At 44.3% G+C, this 21,378-nt stretch overlaps 1 protein-coding gene across 3 annotated transcripts in view; it reads right to left on the minus strand.

Moving 5' to 3' along the window:
• The window catches only part of AP1S3 (adaptor related protein complex 1 subunit sigma 3), a 56,005-nt gene extending 36,364 nt beyond the window's left edge, over positions 1 to 19,641 (minus strand). The window contains exon 1 of one of the 3 annotated variants that reach the window (XM_004262647.3): positions 19,482 to 19,641. In XM_004262647.3, coding sequence (XP_004262695.1) covers positions 19,482 to 19,484 — 3 coding nt within the window. In that variant the 5' untranslated portion in view covers positions 19,485 to 19,641. Of the gene's footprint in view, positions 1 to 12,648; positions 12,736 to 19,069; positions 19,220 to 19,481 lie in introns of those variants that run through there. The other 2 variants (XM_049711920.1, XM_033426665.1) reach the window with 2 other exon arrangements.
• Positions 19,642 to 21,378: the final 1,737 nt, after the last annotated feature.

Genomic DNA, 21,378 nt, shown 5'->3' on the forward strand with positions numbered 1-21,378 from the left:
GTCACAATTTTTAAAAAATTTAAGTTACAATTCCTAGGGAAATATAGAATATAGTAGCTAATCCAACACAGGAAGGGAAGAACTGGGCTTTCCGGAATGCTGGATAGCTAGAGGCAGTGGTATTACTCAGGGACACCGGAGCAAGGACTCTGCCACACACCCCAGCCCAGGCCCCAACACACTCCAGCCAAGAAAACATGGCTTTGTGGATGTTTGGCTTACGTCAAGAAAGAGACTAATACTTGTAAGAATTTCCTTAATCAGAAATGAAAAAATCGGTAACATAAATTCTTCCCGATGGCAAGATAAGGCCTGAGAACACAAGAAGGTGACATAGGTAGCAAGAGCTTCAAGGATTTGGAGAAGCCCATCTTGTCACCCTGTCATCACCAGCAGCTGCTAACCAACATCATCCCTGAGGGCCCCGGGAAGCCAGGCTGAGGAGTACTGCTTCTTCTCCTCCCTGTGTAGCCCCATCCCTTTGGATGAGTTTTAAATTCTAGGTTAATTAATGGGGATTTACTGCTACATGGAAGGGGGTTTTTTTTTTTTGGTCATTCCATAGGCCTCTGGAAGCATTACAGAAGGAAGGACTCTTTCCAATCACTTTTCATTTGAAAGTTGTATGATGTATAAGTTCTCATTTTAAATGACATCTTTTCATTAATGCAGACCTAAATAGGCCCCTACATTTTGATTCTTTGATGGCAAATCAACTAGAATGCACTAGAATCATGAACTAGAAAACAATGCAGCTAAATTTCCTTGGAAATATTCAACATTTTCTTTTCAATAAATGTTGACAGGCTGGTGAAGTTTTAGGAGAGCTCATTAGGAAGAGCATAACAATTACTCCCACCATGGCTCCCTTACCATCTGTTCTTAATTCCGCAGCCAGATCGACTGTAGGTCAGAGCAGGTCATTCCCCTCCTCAAACCCTTCTCTCCAAGCAAGCGCCAAGTCCTTACCATGACCTACACGAGGCCTTACTCCACATGCCCCTCTCTACCTCTGAGGTCATCATCTACTCCTGCCCTCTGCTCAATGCTCCCTTCCCCCAAATATCTGCTTGCCTCACTCCCTCACCTCCATCAAGTCTATTAAAAAATCTGCTTCTCAGTAAGGCCTACCCTGAACACTCCGTATAAAATGCGCCACTCTCACTACGCTACCTCAACACTCCTACTACTGAACGCCGCTCCATTACTTTTCACAGTATTTTTTTTTTTTTTTTTGCGGTACGCGGGCCTCTCACTGTTGTGGCCTCTCTCGTAGCGGAGCACAGGCTCCAGACGCGCAGGCTCAACGGCCATGGCTCATGGGCCCAGCCGTTCCGCGGCATGTGGGATCTTCCCGGACCGGGGCACGAACCCGCGTCGGCATCGGCAGGCGGACTCCCAACCACTGCGCCACCAGGGAAGCCCCACAGTATTTTTGACCTACTATTTTACTTATTATGTTGCTGCTACTCCACACCCTACAATGTAAGCTCCAGAGCCAATGATTTTGCCTTTTGTTCATTGTTGTTTCCCACTCTTCCAGAACGGTGACCGGCACATAGTAGGTCCTCAAGAAATACCTTCTGAATGAATGGATGAAGTTCTATGGCAGATCAACTCTTGTGTGAAGATGATAAAGCAACAATTTACTTAATAGTAGTTCCATAATACAAAAAAGAAAATATGTGTAAAATGTAATTACTTAATTAACTTACAATAGAACTGTGAGAATTCAGAAGGTTAATGTTTAGAATATTGATGGGTTTCAAATTATGTCTAAATCCATTGCTGCCTCACATTTTAATGTCAGATTTTGCCTGTGGGAGAGGAGATAAATTAATTTTTTCTGGAAATTGTTGATGTACCATCAGCATACAAGTATATTTGGTGTCAATCTCTGATGGATAATTCTAGGACAACATACTAAAAGCAGAATGAAAACACTATGAATTTTCCTTCCTGTAAATGTCATTGTAAAAAACAAAAGATGCAATGATCCATCATAGCAAAGTCAAAAAAAATCTCCCTTAGCCCATTTATTGGTAAGACTAACAATCAAAGTAACTGCCATGGGGACTGAACATTTACTTGAACTCAAAACGAAGAAATGAGCATTTAACTTTTCCAACTGGCTACCAAATATCTGTTTTTCCAATACATTCAACATTATCCCCTCCTAGAAAATGAGACAGAGACAATAAACAATCAGAAAACAAATAATGGCCAAAAGAAAAGTCTTGACAACACAAAAGTAGACTAGGCTGTGCATCTGGGATGCACCTAGTTATGAGAATTCCCACTGTACAAAAGCAGAAAACAAGCCTCTACCTAAGGACACCTGAAACTGTAGGTAAGTATGAACTGAAATTTAAGAGTTTTCTTAAAGACATTATTAGAGGTAGCCATTTTATTTTTGTTTTTCTGGAAAAACTTAAGTTTTAATTTCCAAGCCACCGAATTCAGAATGGGGATCCAAGCCTTTGTCATCATCCATCCCCTTCTCTTCTCCTTATGATTTTTCTAGGTGTCCTTCAAGTCACAGAACAGCAGCAATGTCCACAGCTGCAGAACGCTAGAATGAGTGAATAACTGATTCCATCAGTGCTAGCATCAAGGGCTTCATAACAGTTTTCCCAATAATGCTTCTATCAGTAATACTGAGAACAATGTAATAGAACACCTTCTAAAATCAAGAGGCCTTTACATCTTTGACCATGGCCCTTCTCAAGTCAGGGCTATTGACTGAGTCCACTAGGCTTCCTATAGTTCATTCAAAATCAATGTTGGAGTGTTTTGGTTTAGAAATTAGAAAAGAGCTATATGGATCAAAAGCAGAGAGCAAAATTTGTGTGAGCGATTTTTCTATGACTTTCAAAGCCTGTCGTTTAGAATTGATACCTAGAGATGGAGTACAGCATCTCCATGCGGTATATTCATGGGCCTCCATCTCCTACCTGAGCCCAAGAGCAAGAGAACAAATAGATTAAAATCTTGGGGAGAAGAATAAATAGTACAACAAATAACAGTAATTTATTACCATTATACATTATTTGGAATATCATTTGCTACCAGTCAGTTTCCATTTCTTAAGTTGGGGCAACTGAGGGACAGAGACGTTAAGTAACTTGTCCAAGGTCACACAACTATAGTTGATAGAATTGGGCTTGGAAGCCAGGAAGGTCGGCAGCAGATCCCCAACTCTGAATAACTTTTACCAACTATAGCCCTGTTTGGAGGACACAGCCTGGCTAAGCCCACTCTGACACAGCCCCTGCCTGCCTCTTGTAAGCCACTTTCCAAAATATGGACACTATGAGTGCTAATGTGTGGGACAGCAAAGACAGACAAATTAGCCTCGGAATCGGAGGTAACCCCACTGAATGAAATTTAGAATCATGCATTAGTCAGACCGTCACAGAAAAAACCCAATGGGTCTGAAAGAGGCATTCTTTATGTGGCTATAAGCTTGTATCCCACTACCAGTTCAAGATCCTGGCATACACAATGAATCAATAAAGTTTTATAAATCCTTAAAGTATTTTGCAAAAGGCAAAACGGAAGTGCACAGAATTTTATGAACACTGCATATATTATCTTGTTAGGCATAAGGTTTGAAAAGGTGCCACAATACTTACAGCCTTGTTTGGCCACTTCTTTGTTTTGTCACATGTTTAGACTATGGAAGTGGCCTGGGCTTTGTGCCCTCTCTGCCTCCCAGCCTCTAACCCCCTGTGGCTCTCATTGCCAGGAAGACTGCGCTGACCAAGTCAGAGAAAAATCACAGGGAAGAGACCGCGGTGGACACAGCTGGCATTATTGAGTATCCCACCCTCTGTTCTTTGTTTCGTCCGTTAACAATGGTAAGCAGCTGTTTTCTGCCTTTCATTTTCTGTTCTGCTCTGTTTAATTCACAGCCTAGGAGCAGAGACCATGCCCATCAGTACTGAGCTTAACAAAGAGGCAGAAACGACAAAGGGCTGGCCTTTCTGCTTCTCAGACATCACCTAATTCTGAAACTGAATACGCTTGGAAGCTAACATTTAAACCATCCCTGGCCGCCCTCTAGGCCGCAATAATCAGGGGCATGTGGCCAAGACAGGTTTTCCAATGACCCTACCAAATAGCACAAATAAAATTCTCACTGATCATGTAAACAGCCACCATTTGCGAATATGTAGTCTCACGTTTCAAATATAGTTGTACTTCAATCAAAACGAGGCTTGTACGTTAAACAAAAAAATACTAAGACTGTATAGGAGATTTCAGGCTGACAATAATAACAAAGACCCAATCTTTATTTTTATTTTTTTTTATTATTTTTTTTTTTTTTTGCGGTACGCGGGCCTCTCACCGCTATGGCCTCTCCCGCTGCGGAGCACAGGCTCCGGACGCGCAGGCCCAGCGGCCGTGGCTCACGGGCCCAGCTGCTCCGCAGCATGTGGGATCTTCCCGGACCGGGGCACGAACCCGTGTCCCCTGCATCGGCAGGCGGACTCTCAACCACTGCGCCACCAGGGAAGCCCAATCTTTATTTTAAATGAATGTGATTTCGTTTTTGATTTGGACTTTTGGACTTTTAATTCATTCTACCAATAGGATAGATAAAGTTAGGAAAACAATACCGTTGATTCTGAAAGTAAATATCAACGTTCTATAAACCACATTGGAAAACCTTTGAGAATCTTTTGCTATAAAACCAGGACATTCATTGGTTCTCCTTAGTTGGTAAATTTCAGTTGTGGCCTCCAGTGTAGGACACATTTTCTTTGAGAGGAAGAGTCTGAAGGAACTCATTCTGGAAGAAACCATCCAGGGTTGATTTTGGATGTAATTCAAGGAAAGCAGAGACTGGGTTAAATTCTAGACAGACCCAAGTAATGATTCTTCAGGGTCTGACTCAACTCTCAGATAACAATCACTTTCCCTCTTAAGTTTATGAACTAACTTCAAATTCCTAAGGACTGTGGTAGAAACAAGCCTAAAATGAATATTGCATAGATTTGTGAAACCAACCTAACATGTGAACCTTGTAAGAAAAACTAAGGCAATGGGTCCTAGTTGACTAAAATCTAAAATTTTTTACATTCCACAGCAAATAGTCCAAGCGCATAAACCATTCTTATTTATACATTATTCTGCATTCCATAGAACACAATACTACTAGAATGAACTTTGTCATCAGCTAGCTTAATTGGTTAAATTAGGAATGTAAGTAATATATTCAATGATAAATCTCCAGGACAGATAGTAGATGATTATTTTTTCCATCCTCATGCATTTGAAAAAACTACTTCAACTGGTCACTTGTCAAAAGCAAATCAACAGATCAGATGGCCCTTTTTGCACAAAGCCAGGGTTCCAGGCATGAACACGCAGCATTGCTAAAAGAAGCAGGAAATGTAAGTAGTCACAAGCCATCACCATCAGGACAACCACCAGCAAGGAACAGATAGTGAGTGTTCATTTGAGGGCATGGATAGATGCACCATAATACCTACATTAATGACTGAGCTGTAAGGCTAGTAAACGGCAGAGAGGGATTCCAACACAGATCTGACTGTAAAGCCTGAGGTCTTCCCATTATCCACACATCAGTCCTTCCCACAATCAAAGGCAGTCTTCAGGGCTTCCCTGGTGGCGCAGTGGTTGAGAGTCCGCCTGCCGATGCAGGGGACACGGGTTCGTGCCCCGGTCCGGGAGGATCCCACGTGCCACGGAGCGGCTGGGCCCGTGAGCCATGACCGCTGGGCCTGCGCATCCGGAGCCTGTGCTCCACAACGGGAGAGGCCACAACAGTGAGAGGCCCGCGTACCACAAAAAAAAAAAAAAAAAAAACTACGCTGTTCATATGTGCACAGTGTAGACGGGACTGCTTTCCACTACATGAGTCTTTTGAGTCTGTGTTGCATAACACTAGGCTCAACAATACTGCAGACTGTTGACAAATGACTGCATGCAATCCCCAGAACTTGGCAATTAAAATAAAATAGTCCATAGGCAGCGTGATTAGCCCTCTGCAGAAGACATGTTGCAATCAACACAACCACGGTGTGGTCAGAGGACGACATGGCTGGAATGACAACCAGAAGGTGGCTCCAGGATCTGCTCCACAGGAGCCTGTCTGAAGAAAGGACAGCAGTGGTCTGCTTAGAGTCCTTGAAAAAGAAGACAGTTTGGAAGAATCTGTGAACACATCTCCAGGGGCAAAGGTGCCCTCGTCTGGCCTCTGTGATTATCTGCGGTTGACTTCTTTACCTCAAGTGGAGACACATGCAACAGCTATGAGTTATATGACACTAGAGACATTGTCACCGGCCCACCAACTCTCACTACTCCGGTCCTAAGCCCCCCAAAACTCTTCTGGTCATCATCTAACTGCTCAGGGGGCCTTTCCTCCAGGAAGATGCAAATCTGCTGACCAACTAAAATGAACGCAGTGTTCCACACGACAATTATATTAATCAGTAGAAATGGCCCGCTGCATGGCAGGCACAATGTTGGGTATGTTTATATGCATTATATTGTTTAAGCCACATATCGAGGCAATGTACCAACATGAAAGACAATAATAATAATAATAAATTAAGTTTCTGACACTTAAAAGACATTCCCGGAGTCATCAAGCTATAGATGGCAGGGCTAAGTATTGAATTCAGGTAGCGTTCTGTAGCTTTACAAGAAATGTCCAAGGTCTAAGGATAATCTGGAAGAGAAAGGTAGACTTGTTGGTAGACTTCCTAAAAGTATATTTTGGATTTATAAGCATTGCTCTAAGGACAAAGTGCAGAAATTTTAGCAGATTTCCAAAAGGATTCTTATCCCAGAAAACTTTAAGAATCACCAGCTGCTTTGAAGAGGACATTATTTAAGAGATATGGGAACATATGTATATGTATAACTGATTCACTTTGTTATAAAGCAGAAACTAACACACCATTGTAAAGCAATTATACTCCAATAAAGATGTAAAAAAAAAAAGATAAAGGATATTAAAAAAAATAGTCACAGATTTAAGCTTCAGTCATGGAGAAATAGTTTAAATATATTTTAATTGCCAACAAAGTAATTTCAGGGCAGTTACATGATAGTGAGTCTGGCCTTCTGCTCAAATCTCATTATATAACCCCTTTCTGGGCTCTCTATTCTTATAGCGTGATGAGACTAAGGCTGGGCAGTAAATAAACGCGCACCAGCTAGAGTGCACCCGTTCTCTACCTGGCAGTCTCCGGCTCCCTACACAGCTCAGGGAACACCAGACAACACCCAGCACTGGCCTGGCCCATCTTGGGTTCATGGCAATCAGCCATGCGCAGGCTGAAGATGGTTGACATCTTCAAGTCTGAAAACTTGTTTCTTTTTCATTAGACCTGACAAATAGTATGACTTTTTTAAGGGGAGGATGTGACAGATATTTTGGGGTCACTTTTGTGGGAAATAATCATTCTTTACGTCATCCAGCAGAGAAAAAACAGGCAATGAAAGAAAAGCACACTCTATTTTTCTCAGTTCTTTCCCTTGCCTAACATTTTAAATGCTTATTTAAAATTCAGAAATCTAACCTAATTTTAGCAATGTATAACTACAATATAAACTGTAAAGTCATCAGCACCCATAAATAAATATGGCAGTTGGCAGTAAAACTGATGTTTAATTATAAATCTTTCAAGGATATTACCAAAAAAATACCACTCCAAGATGCTTTGGTCTATTCTATCTCAATAAAACTGGGAAGAAAAAAGAAGCTTTGGAAAGAAAAGTTCTATTCTGGTTGTGATTATTTCACAGTTAATTAAAAAAGGATTTGTGCCTTTTTTTTTTTTTTGGTCACTTTTTCAAGGTCCAAAATTTTTAGCTTCCATGTCTAAGACTGTAGTACAGAATATAATTCTAAATTGGAAGTATATTATGGAAGCATTCATGTTATAAATATTTGCTAAAAATATAATGATTATTGCAGTTAGTTATCTTAAATATTCTGTTCTTGAGCTCTTACTGATAAAACACAATTGTCCTCACTGGTTATAAAAAGGAGCTCAGAAAAATGAGATTTAAAAGCTGACTTTATTTAAAAGTCTTGACATAATTCTTTTTAGAAAGATTTAGTGGGGTCTTTAAAATATCAATGTTTTGATCCCAAAACTGACTTACGTGCAGCAGAGATGGCGCTAACGCAAATGTTATTGGCATAATGTTTGCTAAGCAGCTGCTCCAAAAACTACATCCTATCATGATTTAAAAGGCATTTTTTTTTTTTTTTCTTTCAGTACACGGGCCTCTCACTGTTGTGGCCTCTCCCGTTGCGGAGCACAGGCCCCGGACACGCAGGCTCAGCGGCCATGGCTCACGGGCCCAGCCGCTCCGCGGCATGTGGGATCTTCCCGGACCGGGGCACGAACCCGTGTCCCCTGCATCGGCAGGCGGACTCTCAACCACTGCGCCACCAGGGAAGCCCTAAAAGACATTTTTGATATTGATTTTACTAATAAATATGGATCAACATCAGTTAATCAGACAAGCCCATTATTACAAAGCAAGTCACTTTAAAAAGGTTTTTTCTCAGACCAAAAGTTATTTGTCTTACAATTGACACAGGATAAGTCTTTTAGCAAATGCTTTACACAGGAGCAAGAGTGGAAGTTTTCACATTGGTCCATTATGTTTTAAAATATTTTATTCTTCAATAAGTTTAATGGTTTGAATTTTAACAAGCAATGACATATAGCTGCTCAATACATAAATATATTTGGCCTGAATTTCCTTAAAAAAATGACTATGGGTGTTAACTGGACTTATTGCAGTGATCATTTCACAATATATACATATACTGAATCGTTATATTAGTTACACCTGAAACTAATATAATGTTATATGTCAGTTATATCTCAAAAAACCTTTTTTTATAGCAATTTGGCATTGCCCCAACTCCCAAGCTCATGATCAGGAGGTTCGTCTCAATAAAGAGGAAATAAAAAAGAAAAAATTATGAAAGATAGATTCAAGTTTTTCTGAGATATGGGGGTGGTTGTTCAACTTACCTACTATAAAAGAAAATGAACATAAAACTTTAAAGTTCACTTTAAAATCTTTCTGAACAGAAAACAAAAAAGCCAGACCTTCCTGAACTGTCCTCCCAACAAATGACAGGGAGAAAATCTCCTCTGTCATTCAACAGCCTCCACCAATGACTCCACTTTTTCTCGGGAACTAGGTTTCTGCGTGTGTATGTTTCCCAAACTGATTCCCAGATGCAGCCACGCCAATCTGCTTGCAGGCCCTGAAACACGCCTTCTTAGAGCGCATCTCACACCCCATTCCTCATCCCTCTCCCATGCCCAAAATATACTCCTCACCCAACCAAGTCTATAACATCCTTTCAGAATCTCTCATAAAATGTACACGTCCCCACGTACCCTATCCCATCCCAGCTACATCTCTATTTTCGACATTCTTGAAAGAAACGTGCAAGTTGTACTGTTTCTGTTTTCCCTCCCTGTGGGATAAGAAGCATACTCATTTCTGTCTCCTTTATATCTCTTAATCATCTCCAATTCCGGGTACAGACCACACAGTGGGTATTCAGTAAATGTGCACCTACAGCAAAATAATAATGCTGTGCTGCTTTCACACCTGACTTGATTGAAGCCAAAAGTGTACTTAAACCTGTGCCTAAACACACACACACAAACAGATGTGTGAGCAATGCAACGATTCGATGTAAAGTTTCATGAGCTCTGTTGGTATGGCCTTCCTGGTACGTGACAACCCCACCTGCAAGCTGCACTTACGAGGAGCCCAGCTCCTGATCAACAGCAACACAAGGACATATGGCTCAAGAGTTCAGCGTCAGGCTTGCCCTGCTTCTGGATCTGACACGTGCAGAAAATAAGGTACATTGGGTTTGGAGAGGCATATGACTTTCTTGTAGCTGATTACAAACTGTGAGAGCCAGAAAGGATCTTTAAGGTTCTCTCTCACCTCAAGTGACAGCTGAGGACTGGCCCCGGGAAGTTAGGTAACATGGTAAATAAAGGTCATGGTTACTGGCATAGCTGGGTACAGGACCCGGATCCCCTTATCTTCCAGTCTAGCCATCCTTCCAAGCATCATGCTCCTCTTTCTAGTGATGTCTGTCTTCGGCTGCTATTAAAATAAGCTTTCCTTTTCAAAACATTCATTAGAGTGATGGAGGAAGGTAACAGCAATTGTTTCTTAAAGGTACACAAGGAAACTAGCCCACTCAGAGACAAACACACGCACACATCCCTAAACACACCTGCAACTTCAGTAACATTGTTTCTTGGCTGCTAAGAAGGCAACCCATCTCCAAAACTATGCAGCTGAGTGAAGTGAGGCTCCTCCGGACTCTGGACAAGCCTCAAGCTACTTTTGACCCATTTCCCCAAATGCTTAAGTAAGATATTCATTTTTTTAACTCTAAAATAAAAAGTTTGTCCTTTTTCGTTATCTGTAAAGTCAGTGAGAAATGTCATTCCTGATAATACTGGATAAAGAATTTCTTAGTGGGGTTGACTGGAGGGCAGAGTTAGAGATGGGGGAATCAATAAGAAACCAGTTTGTACTTCCCTGATGGTGCAGTGCTTAAGAATCCACCTTCCAATACAGGGGACACGGGTTTGATCCCCCGTCTGTGCGCCACGCTACTGAGCCCACATGCCACAACGACTGAAGCCCATGCGCCTAGAGCCCGTGCTCTGCAACAAGAGAAGCCACCGCAATGAGAAGCCCACGCACTGCAACAAAGAGTAGCCCCCCCACCCGCTCGCCACAACTAGAGAAAGCCCGTGTGCAGCAGTGAAGACCCAACACAGCCAAAAATATAAATAAATATAAATGAAATAAAACTAATTAAGAAAAAAGGTACATCTTTAAAAACAAAAAAGAAAGAAACCAGTTTGTCATGGTAGACCTTCAGCAGGCCCTCCTTCAGGACTTACATTTTCTTAATACCACCTTTCCGTGTTGTCTACTTATTAACCCCTTCCCACTCACATACATACCAGACACACACACCCTTTTCTGAAAAGCTGGAGGCAGGGTCACCTGCTCTTCTGGGGCTCAGCCCCACGATTGTCTCTTCCATGAGCCCCTCCCATGTCCTCCTGCATGGAATTCCTGCAGCAATTATGTAATCTGAACGACATACTTCACAGCTTAATTATGTACTCCCATACTCATCTAGGTTTGCTATGCATGTGAGAAATTTCTTCCCAACAACACAAGTTTCTTGTAATCAAGAAACAGATCTCATACTTGTGGGGTTTTCTTTTCTAATAACCTCCTTGGTTAAGAACACAAGGATTAACAAATGAAGAAGAAAAAAAAACCCTGAAAAGTGATTCATGTACTATTTCTCCATTTATCATTTCATCTGGACAAGGTAATCAACGTAGGGTATATCAACAATAGCTGTTGGTGGTTTAATTTTGTCTTATAGTCAATATGTCCCTAATTAGGTTTTCTCCTGGAGTCTTTTGAGAGGCAGACTGGCCTTTGGTTCTGTTTCAAATCATTCGAGGAGGAAAAGGTCCTAGAAATAGGGAGCAGAAATTCCAAGCAATTTTCAATTCGCCTTTGAAGTCGAATGAAACCTTAATAACTTGGGACCCCATTCATATTTCATAGTGATGCTTATTTGATCTTTCTTAATGTGAATTTTTTTGTGGCCAGGAACAACTTGCTATGATTACTATGCTAAACTCAGCGCCCTGCATTGTAATGATCACTTAAACGTTTATTAAGAACCTTCCTTTTTCTTCCTATTGCAGCCTATACTCCACACTCATTAAAAATCTGTCCCTAGGGCCTTTATACCTTGACAACCATGCCAATGGTTGTGCACAAAATTTAAGAGGTGGGAGATTGCCCATCCATCACACTCTTTGAAAATTCAGGTTCAATCTGACAGACAGACCTGCCTTGTTATATAGTCAAACCTCCTCTTTTCCCCGTAATTTTTTACAAAGATTGTCAACGTAGATTAGATTTTCTGAATTCTTAAAGTATCCAAATCGTGAGGCCAAACAGACTTAGAAAGGTAGGACTCATACACAGGACACTTTGAATTGAGAACCTGACTTCTCACAAAGAAACTGGAGGCAAGCAGTTGTTTCAGAAATAAAAGGAAAACGTTCTATACACACTCTGAGTTTAGAATCACATTTTTTTAAATGTGATATTACAATAACCCTTATCTTCTCCCACCTCCCCAATATCTGCAGTCTGTGATATTTTGTTTCTTTGTTTCATCTGTCCAAATAAATTTCTCATTAAAAAAAGAAAAAAAACTTAAGAAATACTTTTAAGTTTTTCATTAGCTTTTTCCTATCTCCCTTAAAAATGTCCTGGCTAACATTTATGGAATGTATGCCAGGTGCCAGCCCCCGAGCTAAGGGTTGAACTGGATTGGCTCATTCAATCTTCAGGGAAATTTAGGAAGTGGGCCTGGTTACGAGAGCAAAGAGCAGAGCCTCCCAGATCACAGAGCCTGCACCCAGGAGCCCAGGGCCCTCTGCCTCACCACCACGTCACACCTGTATCCCACATCTGCCTTTAGAAATGAGCACAGGCAGGCTTCCTGAAACGCTGTAGGCATGTCACCTCCACAGGCAACGTGTATCTCAACATTACCCAACAGAGATGTCTCCTCCAACAGCACTTCTGCCTCCCGAGGAAGTTCTGACACTTAAAAGAAACAGTCATCTTTTTCAGGCCTCTTGTAGCCTCACCTGCATAATGAAAAGTTGCTGCCCTGATTTCTTTTTTTCAGGGAAGCCAAGAGAAGCTGGAGGTGGGCAGCAGACACTGAAACTGGGGGCTGAACTATTCAGTCACAATCTGAATCTGGTACCGGGCTTGACTGGTCCTCCCTGACTCTTTCAGGGACAGGACTTCTCAATCTTGCTAGAATGTTCTGCTGTCTACTGAATACAGTGAGGCCAATTCTAGTTCATCTGACAAGCACCTCTGTGCTTTCATGGTTCCGTCCTGTGAAGTGACTAGCAATATTATTTTACCTTTTGACCAAAAGTTTTCAGAGTCGCTGAAGTGAGAAAGATGGATCACATTTTTTTCCCCCTCAGCTAGTCTCGATTCTCATTCAAAAGCAAGGTACAGGGCTTTCCTGGTGGCACAGTGGTTGAGAGCCCGCCTGCCAATGCAGGGGACACGGGTTCGAGCCCTGGTCCGGGAAGATCCCACATGCCGCGGAGCGGCTGGGCCCGTGCGCCACAACTACTGAGCCTGCGCTCTGGAACCTGCAAGCCGCAACTACTGAGCCCACGTGCTACAACTACTAAAGCCCGCACGCCTAGAGCCCGTGCTCTGCAAGGAGAAGCCACCGCAATGAGAAGCCCGCGCACGGTAACGAAGAGTAGCCCCCACTCACCGCAACTAGAGAAAGCCCGTGCACAGCAATGAAGACCCAGTGCAGCCAAAAATAAATAAAATAAATAAATTTATTTTTTCAAAAAAGCAAGGTACAAACAGGAGTCCTGGAAGCCTGACCAAGAGCCCAAGTTAAAGAGAATAGAAGAGAGAAAGTGTCTGTGTGTGTACATGTATGTGTGTGTACATGTATGTGCACGTACATGCATGTGTGTGTCTGTGTGTGTGTGTGGACGTATTGTAAGGAAACTTCTGTTTCCATCCCAATTCCAGACACATCCAGGCTTAAGAAGTTACAAAACATAGGGAAAAACAAAGCAGAGTTTTGCTGGAGAAGTAATATAAATGGGAACATTTTTTAAGTCATTTTTCATATAATTTAAAAGGTGCTATGTTCAAATACAAAAAAAAACTGAGATGTCTAACAGAACACACAATAAAAAGTGACTCTTTTTACAACACCAGATGCTTAGAGCCCTTCCCAGAAACAATCACTGTCTCTAGCATACCCTTCTACAAGTTTTCTGTTTATTTGCAGATTTATCTGTGTCATCATTTTACACAAATTTGTCTAAGCTGACAAATTATACCACACCTGACAATCAGGGCAGACCCAGGAAGAGCTGGGGAAGCCATGGCATCCCGTGCCCAGGGCTCCATTGGGACGTGGACAGAGGCAATGAGAGCAGCGGAAGCACTGACCTAAGGATCTAACCTACAGCAAACGCGGGGAGCTGATACGGCTGAGAACTCCCCATCCAGTCAGAACTGGTTCAGGAAATGACCAAGTACAGTCCAAGCCAGCCGGACGAATGGCCCACGACCTCAGGACAAGAGGGGAAGGGGTGGCAGGGCCTGACGTAGCCACCAGGATCGGCACTGCTTGGGTCCCCATGCCACCTGCCTGGGAACCATCTACAACTTCCATGAAGCAAGAATGAGATGATGACTAACCACTACTTTATAGTATAATCCTCTTCTGTATGCTTGATACAAAATACATATTAAGAAAGTTTAGAGAACTTCCCGCCAAGAACGTGGGCTCCAGGAGAGCAGGAGAGCTTCTGGCTTCTTCACTGCAACCTCTGGGGCCTAGATCCAGGGCTGGCTTTTGTGGACACCAGAGCCCTGGGTTCACAGAGGGAGCACCCCTGATTTAATGCTCTGCTGCCATTGGCTTGAAATTCCCAATAAATTCTGAACGAGGGATCCTACATTTTCATTTTGCACTGGGCACCACAAATGATACAGCCAGTCCTGCCTGGAACACTGCTTGTCATAGGGCAGGTGTCCAATTTATTTGTCAAATGTACACATGAGTGAATTAATGGAAGTTGCCTGAAAACATGGGTCTACAGAACAAACTCAGCCTCCAGGCCAATTCTGGCCCTCCACCTGTTTTGGTAAATAAAGTGTTATTAAAACACAGTCACAGCCATTTGCATCTTGTCCATGGCTGCTTTCACTCTACAGCAGAGGGGTTGAGTAATAGTGACAGAGACTGTAAGGCCCAGAAAGCCTAAAATATTTACAGTCCGGCCCTTCACAGAAAAATGTTTCGGACACCTGCCTTAGAACACTGTCTCAAATTTCTCTTCCCAAATAATTAGAACTGCAGAAAAGGCAGGTAGACTTGTGAGACCTGGAGGGTCAGCCTTAAGCAACTAGCCATAAACGAACTATATCTTAGGTGTTTATCTTTAAAGTTTCTGGGAGGTTTGCCTCTTGGACCCAAATACATTGATGTTTTAATTCAAAAAAAAAAATTTTTTTTTTTAGTCTATAATGAGCTGGATGAGTCATTTTTACCCCTGAAGGTCCCCCCTCGACAAGGGCGAGTATACAAAGGGCAGAAGCACCACAGTTTGTACTGTGGCCTTAGCTCCTCCTCTTAATAGACCCAGTGTAGAAGGAAGGCTCCTGTAGCATTTAAGTGGCCACTGAACCTTGCCACACACCCATCGTTTCTTACCAGCCCAGAAGCCCTGCTACAGAAGATCCAACAAGGACATTAAAACTGGAATCCTGCACGCCTATGTTCTTGACTGAGTGTAATATAGGTCTACGCCCCATCGCACTGCGGGACTAACAAGTGGTTATATTATTTTTCCCCAGGCAGTTTTCAGAAACTATTTAGAGAGCTATTTCAGAACCCAGCTCTACCTGTTGGGAAGTGTTCAGACTTGGGACTTCGTGGGAGATTTTTTTGAAGGCCAGCTTCCTCATAATGGTCAGTGGCATTTCATTTCTAAATGAAACAGTGTGCAGTACCCCCTTTCCACTGTAAAAATTCTTAATTTATCCCACGTTAGCAGCCATGCAAGAAGTACATTTTCTCTTGCTAGTCAGAGTGCTGGAGAGACAGTTTAGTACACCCCTGAGAGGATTTCAGGGGTGTTTGCCTCTGATCTCTGCATACATTCTTTTACATCACAGGATCTGGAAAGGGAGCTTCTCCTGGGTAAAGAGCTAGAAAACAATGAATTCCATCAGAGAAAAACAAGATACGTGAGAAAGGGAGGCTATAAGAGAGGCAAGGGGACTTTCCCTGGTGGCGCAGTGGATAAGACTCCACGCTCCCGATGCAGAGGGCCCAGGTTCAATCCCTGGCCAGGGAACTAGATCCCACATGCATGCCACAACTAAGAGTTCGCATACCACAACCAAGGAACCCACGTGCTGCAACTAAGGAGCCCATGAGCTGCAACTAAGGAGCCCACATGCCGCAACTAAGACCCGGTGCAAACAAATAAATAAATAAATATTAAATAAATAAATAATTTAAATAAAATGGTGTAGCTGCTGTGGAAAACATTTAAAAAAAAGAGAGAGAGAGAGGCAAGGACAGGCCCCAGGAAAGAAGGAACACCAGTGAAATCTCAGCTCACTCGGAGAATCTCTGTACAGTAACAAGAAAATAAAATTGAAAGAATGATTCATAGAGATGTCAAGGACTGCTAATCTTTGGGGACTCATACAGGAACTTTCTTTATTTCTGTTAGGGGAAGGGGTGACTTTATCCATTATGTCTTCATCCGTAATAAAGTAATTCATGGGACCCAAAAGGACAGACATTGGAAACAGTGGGGCAAATACACAATCTGCTGACCACTTCCTGCCAGCTGTTGTCAATAAAATACCACACAAAAATGTAAGCTGCTGACAGTATTTGTCACAGAAACCAGTAATGGGAACTCAGAAGTAACAACCCTGGGGAGGGGTAAACACAAGTCTCACTGGTGCTGTTGGGAGGCCTGTGGGAAAGGTCTGTTGTGGGTGAACCCTCTTGGGAGAACTGAACACCGCACAGGGTCTCTTCCCAACCCCTCAACCCCACAGTAAGTGCTGGCCAGCAGCCCAGACCACGTCTCAGTGGAGGACGGCGCTCGCTACTGCTGCCATAATAGGCTTCCTCACTCAAGCTAGAATCTAAACCACCAAAATAACAATACACACTAATCACAATTTACTTAAGCGTCAGACAATAAAACTGATATACTGGGTGCTGGAGAGGGGTTCCCAGCAGGATCTCCAGGTTCAGAGTTAGATATCTCCACCCTCACCCTCTCGGCTTCTCACTGTTCCTACTTCTCTGTAATACAGTGAGATTATGATGAACATGGGAAACTTGGAATTACCCTATTTAGGAAAAGGAAGCATTCATGCTGTTTCTAACATAAATTCAGATAAAGAAATAACTTCACAGTTCAGCTTGGGAAGGTGAATTTGCTGTATGGTATTGTAAATTTAAATAGAGAAACATTTCAGATACTTGTTGATTCACTTAAAAATTATAATCAACCTATTACACATTATCAGAAACAACTCTTTGATGAACAGTAACAATATTTTCCAAAGCAAAAACAAAAATATTAGTGAGAAGAGTGGCACTGTTTTACTTTTTGGCAAATTTCCTTAATGTCTGGCTCAATAGAAGACAGCTGGACTCTGCTACCACTTTTGCATTCACTCTGTTGCACTCTCGCAGGTCACGTTAGCCTTGAGAAAACTTCATGTACAGTCATGTAGGAATAAACGTGTAAAGGACAAATAATATCTCTACGCTATTATGAAAATCGTTTTGGCCTTGTGGACTTCTAAAAAGTCTTGGGGGGCTTCCCTGGTGGCGCAGTGGTTGAGGGTCTGCCTGCCGATGCAGGGGACACGGGTTCGTGCCCCAGTCCGGGAGGATCCCACATGCCACGGAGCGGCTGGGCCCGTGAGCCATGGCCGCTGAGCCTGCGTGTCCAGAGTCCGTGCTCCGCAAAAGGAGAGGCCACAGCAGTGAGAGGCCCGCATACCAAAAAAAAAAAAAAAAAGTCTTGGGGACTCCTAAGTGTACCCAGCCCACACTTTGAGAACCACTGCCTTACGAGTTGGGAACAGTTATTATCTCCATTTTACAAATGAGCAAACTGGCATAGAGAGGTCAAGTCATGGTCCAAGGACACACTGTTGGGACAGGTCAGAGCAGATAAAATACAAAGAGCATGATACCCTCATTTGGTTGTTTGTTGCAAGAACTGACTGAGATCATGAAGGTAAAGCATTGAGCATCCTCCTATCACAGGCACTCAATAACATCAATATTTCCCATTGGGCTAGATCTAGTAGAAAAGCCAGGGAAACTGCACATTTCTGATCAACTCATCACTTGACACCAGCAAGAAAACATAAAATTCCACTGCAGGTGTTGTCCAGAGCATGGACCCTACACAAGCTCTCGGGTTGGAAGATTTTTGCTACTCAGAAACTCCAGGGCCTTACTCCACCTTCCATTAGGCAAAAAATGTGGCGGGCTGCACACATGTCACCTTCTCCCTTGGGAAACCTGAGCAAGCCAGGAGAGCTGCTCCATTATTTACAGCCTCCTTTTTTCATCACGCTATATTTACAAGGAACCCTCAACACACAACAATGGCGCCTCCAGTCTGTGCAGCCAAACCTCTCCTTGGAAAGCATCTGTGGTCTTCCCATGCAGGGGCTCGGCACTCCACTTCTCTCCTTGTCCATCAACTTTCGTAACCCACATGGCCCTCCTCCTCCTGCCTGTGGAGGGTACTCAAGCCCAGAGTGCAGGTCACTTCTGTTCCTCCTCCGATTGGGAAGTGAGCTCAGCTGGGAAAGTGAAACTCGTGCAGTTCAGGCCACCGCACTTTCAAAACACTACCCTAAGCAGAAGGCAAGAACAAGAGGTGCCTGAAGCTATTGCTTCCATCCAAGTGCCAGTCAACCAGGATCTCTCACCTGGAGCACTGCAAACTGGTCTCCCTGTCTCCACTTCCACACCTCCTCACACACATATCCCAGGCTGCTCTCCACCAACAGCCAAAGCGATCTTTTAAAAGTATAGAAGGGATAAAGTCAGTTCTCACGCTTAAACCGCTCCCAAGGCTCCCCCACTCAGTGGAAATAAAATCCAAACTCCTTAACTTGGTTTATTAGGACCTGCCTCGTCTGGCCCCTGCCTACCTTTCTCGCTACAAGCAAGGGTTCCTTCTCTCTGGCCTTTGCTCTCTCTGCTCCCACTACCTGCAGAGCTCCCCTAGGACCTCCAACAGCTCAGAGGTCACCTCCTCAAGGAGGCCTTCACTGCCTGCCCGCTCTGCAGCTGCCGCCTCTCCATCCCTCCATCCGGTTGTACTTGAGACTTTAGAGCACTTACTCTCGGAAGTTATCTTCATTTTACTGGTATATTACTCATCTCCCTCCTTCCACATCGTCCTCCTAGAAGGTAAGCCGCCAATAGCAAGGACTCCACCTGGTCCCCACGACATCTCCAACCGCCTGGCACCGCGCCTGGCACAGACTAAGCGCTCAGCAAACGGTGTAATGAATGAAGCGGCAGTGCCCGAGAGTCCCAAGCTGGCGTCCCTAGCGCCCCGGGCGCATCCGCACCGTCCGGGCGCCGGGACTACAGGCGCGGGCGGGCCGGGGGGCTGGGGGACCGGCGGGGCGGGACGGGGCTGCTCGCCCACCCGGCCGCGCGCCCGGCTCGGCGCAGCAGGTGCCTCCCGGGAGCGCGCACACACACGTCCGCCCTGGTCCGCGCCGCCGCCCCGCTCTCCAGCACTAACCATGGTGGCCGGGCCGCCGCCGCCGCCGTCCCCGCGGGCGAGAGACGACCGCGGTGGACTCGAGGGCGAGAGGCGAGCGAAGGAGCCGGTGCGGCTGACAGGTGAGGTGCCCGCCTCAGACCATGGCTGCTTCCCACAATGCCCTCGAAGCGAAAGTTTGCAGACTCCTCCCCGCGCCTCTGCCCTCCCTCCCCTCCGGCTCCTACCAGCTCCCTCCCTGCCCCCTCCTCCCGCTCCTCCCCCCTCCTCCTCCTCCCTCCTCCTCCCGCCCCGCCCCACCCCGCCCCGCCGCAGCTGGCCCCGCCCCGCGCCACGTGGGCTGCCCTAGGTGCGAATACACCTGGGCGCGCGCCTCCCCCTCCAGCCTCTTAGGCCCAGGCGCCGGGAACCAGAGCCCGCGGGATCAGCACTGAGCAGCCCCGCGAGGTAAGGACCGAGAGGGCTGCTTTCCTGACTCTGCGAGCGAGTGTGTCATTCATTCATCCCACAAACGTTGATCAGACCTGGCTAAGAGATCTCCCGAGACAGTTGCGGGAAGTGTCACTGCTTGTCTTGTCCTAAACCGTGTAAGGCGGGGAGCGTGTGGCAGATCTGGAACTCTGCTGGCCAGAAGCGATTTCTTGCCTCGGATTTCTTTCTTTTCATATATATATACATATACACACATATTCATGCATTTTATATATATATATATCTGCAATCCAAGGGCATAGGTCATTTTAAACTGGCCCGGTTTTAAGAGGTCTCTCCTAAGACTGGCGTGGAGCCTCTAATCTCTCTCCTTCTCCCCCTGGTTTTTCTTAAGTCTGGAGTTTCCACCTGGGCCGTTAGGAGTCTCCAAACCCCCAAGTTGTAAGCAGAGTTATGAGTGCATTTTTATGTTCGTTTGGGAGAGTCGTTTTTATCAAATACCTAAAGAGATCTGTGACCCTAAAAAGGTTAAGAACCTTTGCCTGAGTGGTTTCTGGAAGCCAAAATTGGTGAAAATCCTCAGATCTGCCATCTGCGGTGTGGTCCAGCCCAGGTGACCTGGAAATAAGGGAAGCTCCATCCATCTGTGCGTTGATGCCGCATTAATCAGTGCTTTCTCTGTGCAGAGTCCTACAGAAGGAGGGTGGGAGATCCAGGGGGAACAAACAAGCGCTTTCTTCTGAAGCTTATAATCTCTTGTGGCTCAACAAATAATAAACAAATAAATAGATCATTAGAAAGTAATGAGTGCTAAGTAGATGAGAAGATTTCCAAGAAGATGAGTACAGGTTTCTGGGACAGGCACAAGGGAAGCTACATTTATTTAGCTGGGGTGTCAGGGAGAGCCTCCCTCTGAGAAGGTGACATGAGATATGGAGGTGAGATACCAGTGCACTGAAGGAAAAAAAAAAAAAAAAAAAAAAGAGTTGTCCTTCTCAAAAGACCCCAAAGAGAGCCTCTGTGTCTGGAGTTAAGTGAGAGGAGGTCAGAGGGTGGGCAAGAGGGAATGGGTCTTCCCTACCTTAAGGCAACCCATGCACTAAAAGCCACCAAGACAACCCCAGTCTCCAACCTGGAAATTCTCAACTAGAAGAGGATTATTTAAGCAATAATTAAACCCCAGACTATGGGATGATCTGCAATTTACTGTAAATTTAGGAGAGCTGCTTTCTAAACTAATTCTGCCCTCAGGGTACATTTTCTTCCTTTTTGGGCATTTTGGCTTCCGTCTAAACTTTGTGCCTCCTCCTTTCTATCTGACTTCAGGGCAGGGCCCAGCCCTGTCCCACCCACCTTGCCCGTTCTGTGAAGCTTCTGCTTGAAGGATTTTGTTGCTAGTGGAAAGAGATGGGAATGCTAAAGGTGAGACTTTAAGCTATAGAAATCTCAATGCTCTTGTCATGACAGTTAAGTAAAAGATAAAAGC

This window comes from Orcinus orca, chromosome 7, assembly GCF_937001465.1.
Source record: "Orcinus orca chromosome 7, mOrcOrc1.1, whole genome shotgun sequence".
Lineage (NCBI taxonomy): Eukaryota > Metazoa > Chordata > Mammalia > Artiodactyla > Delphinidae > Orcinus > Orcinus orca.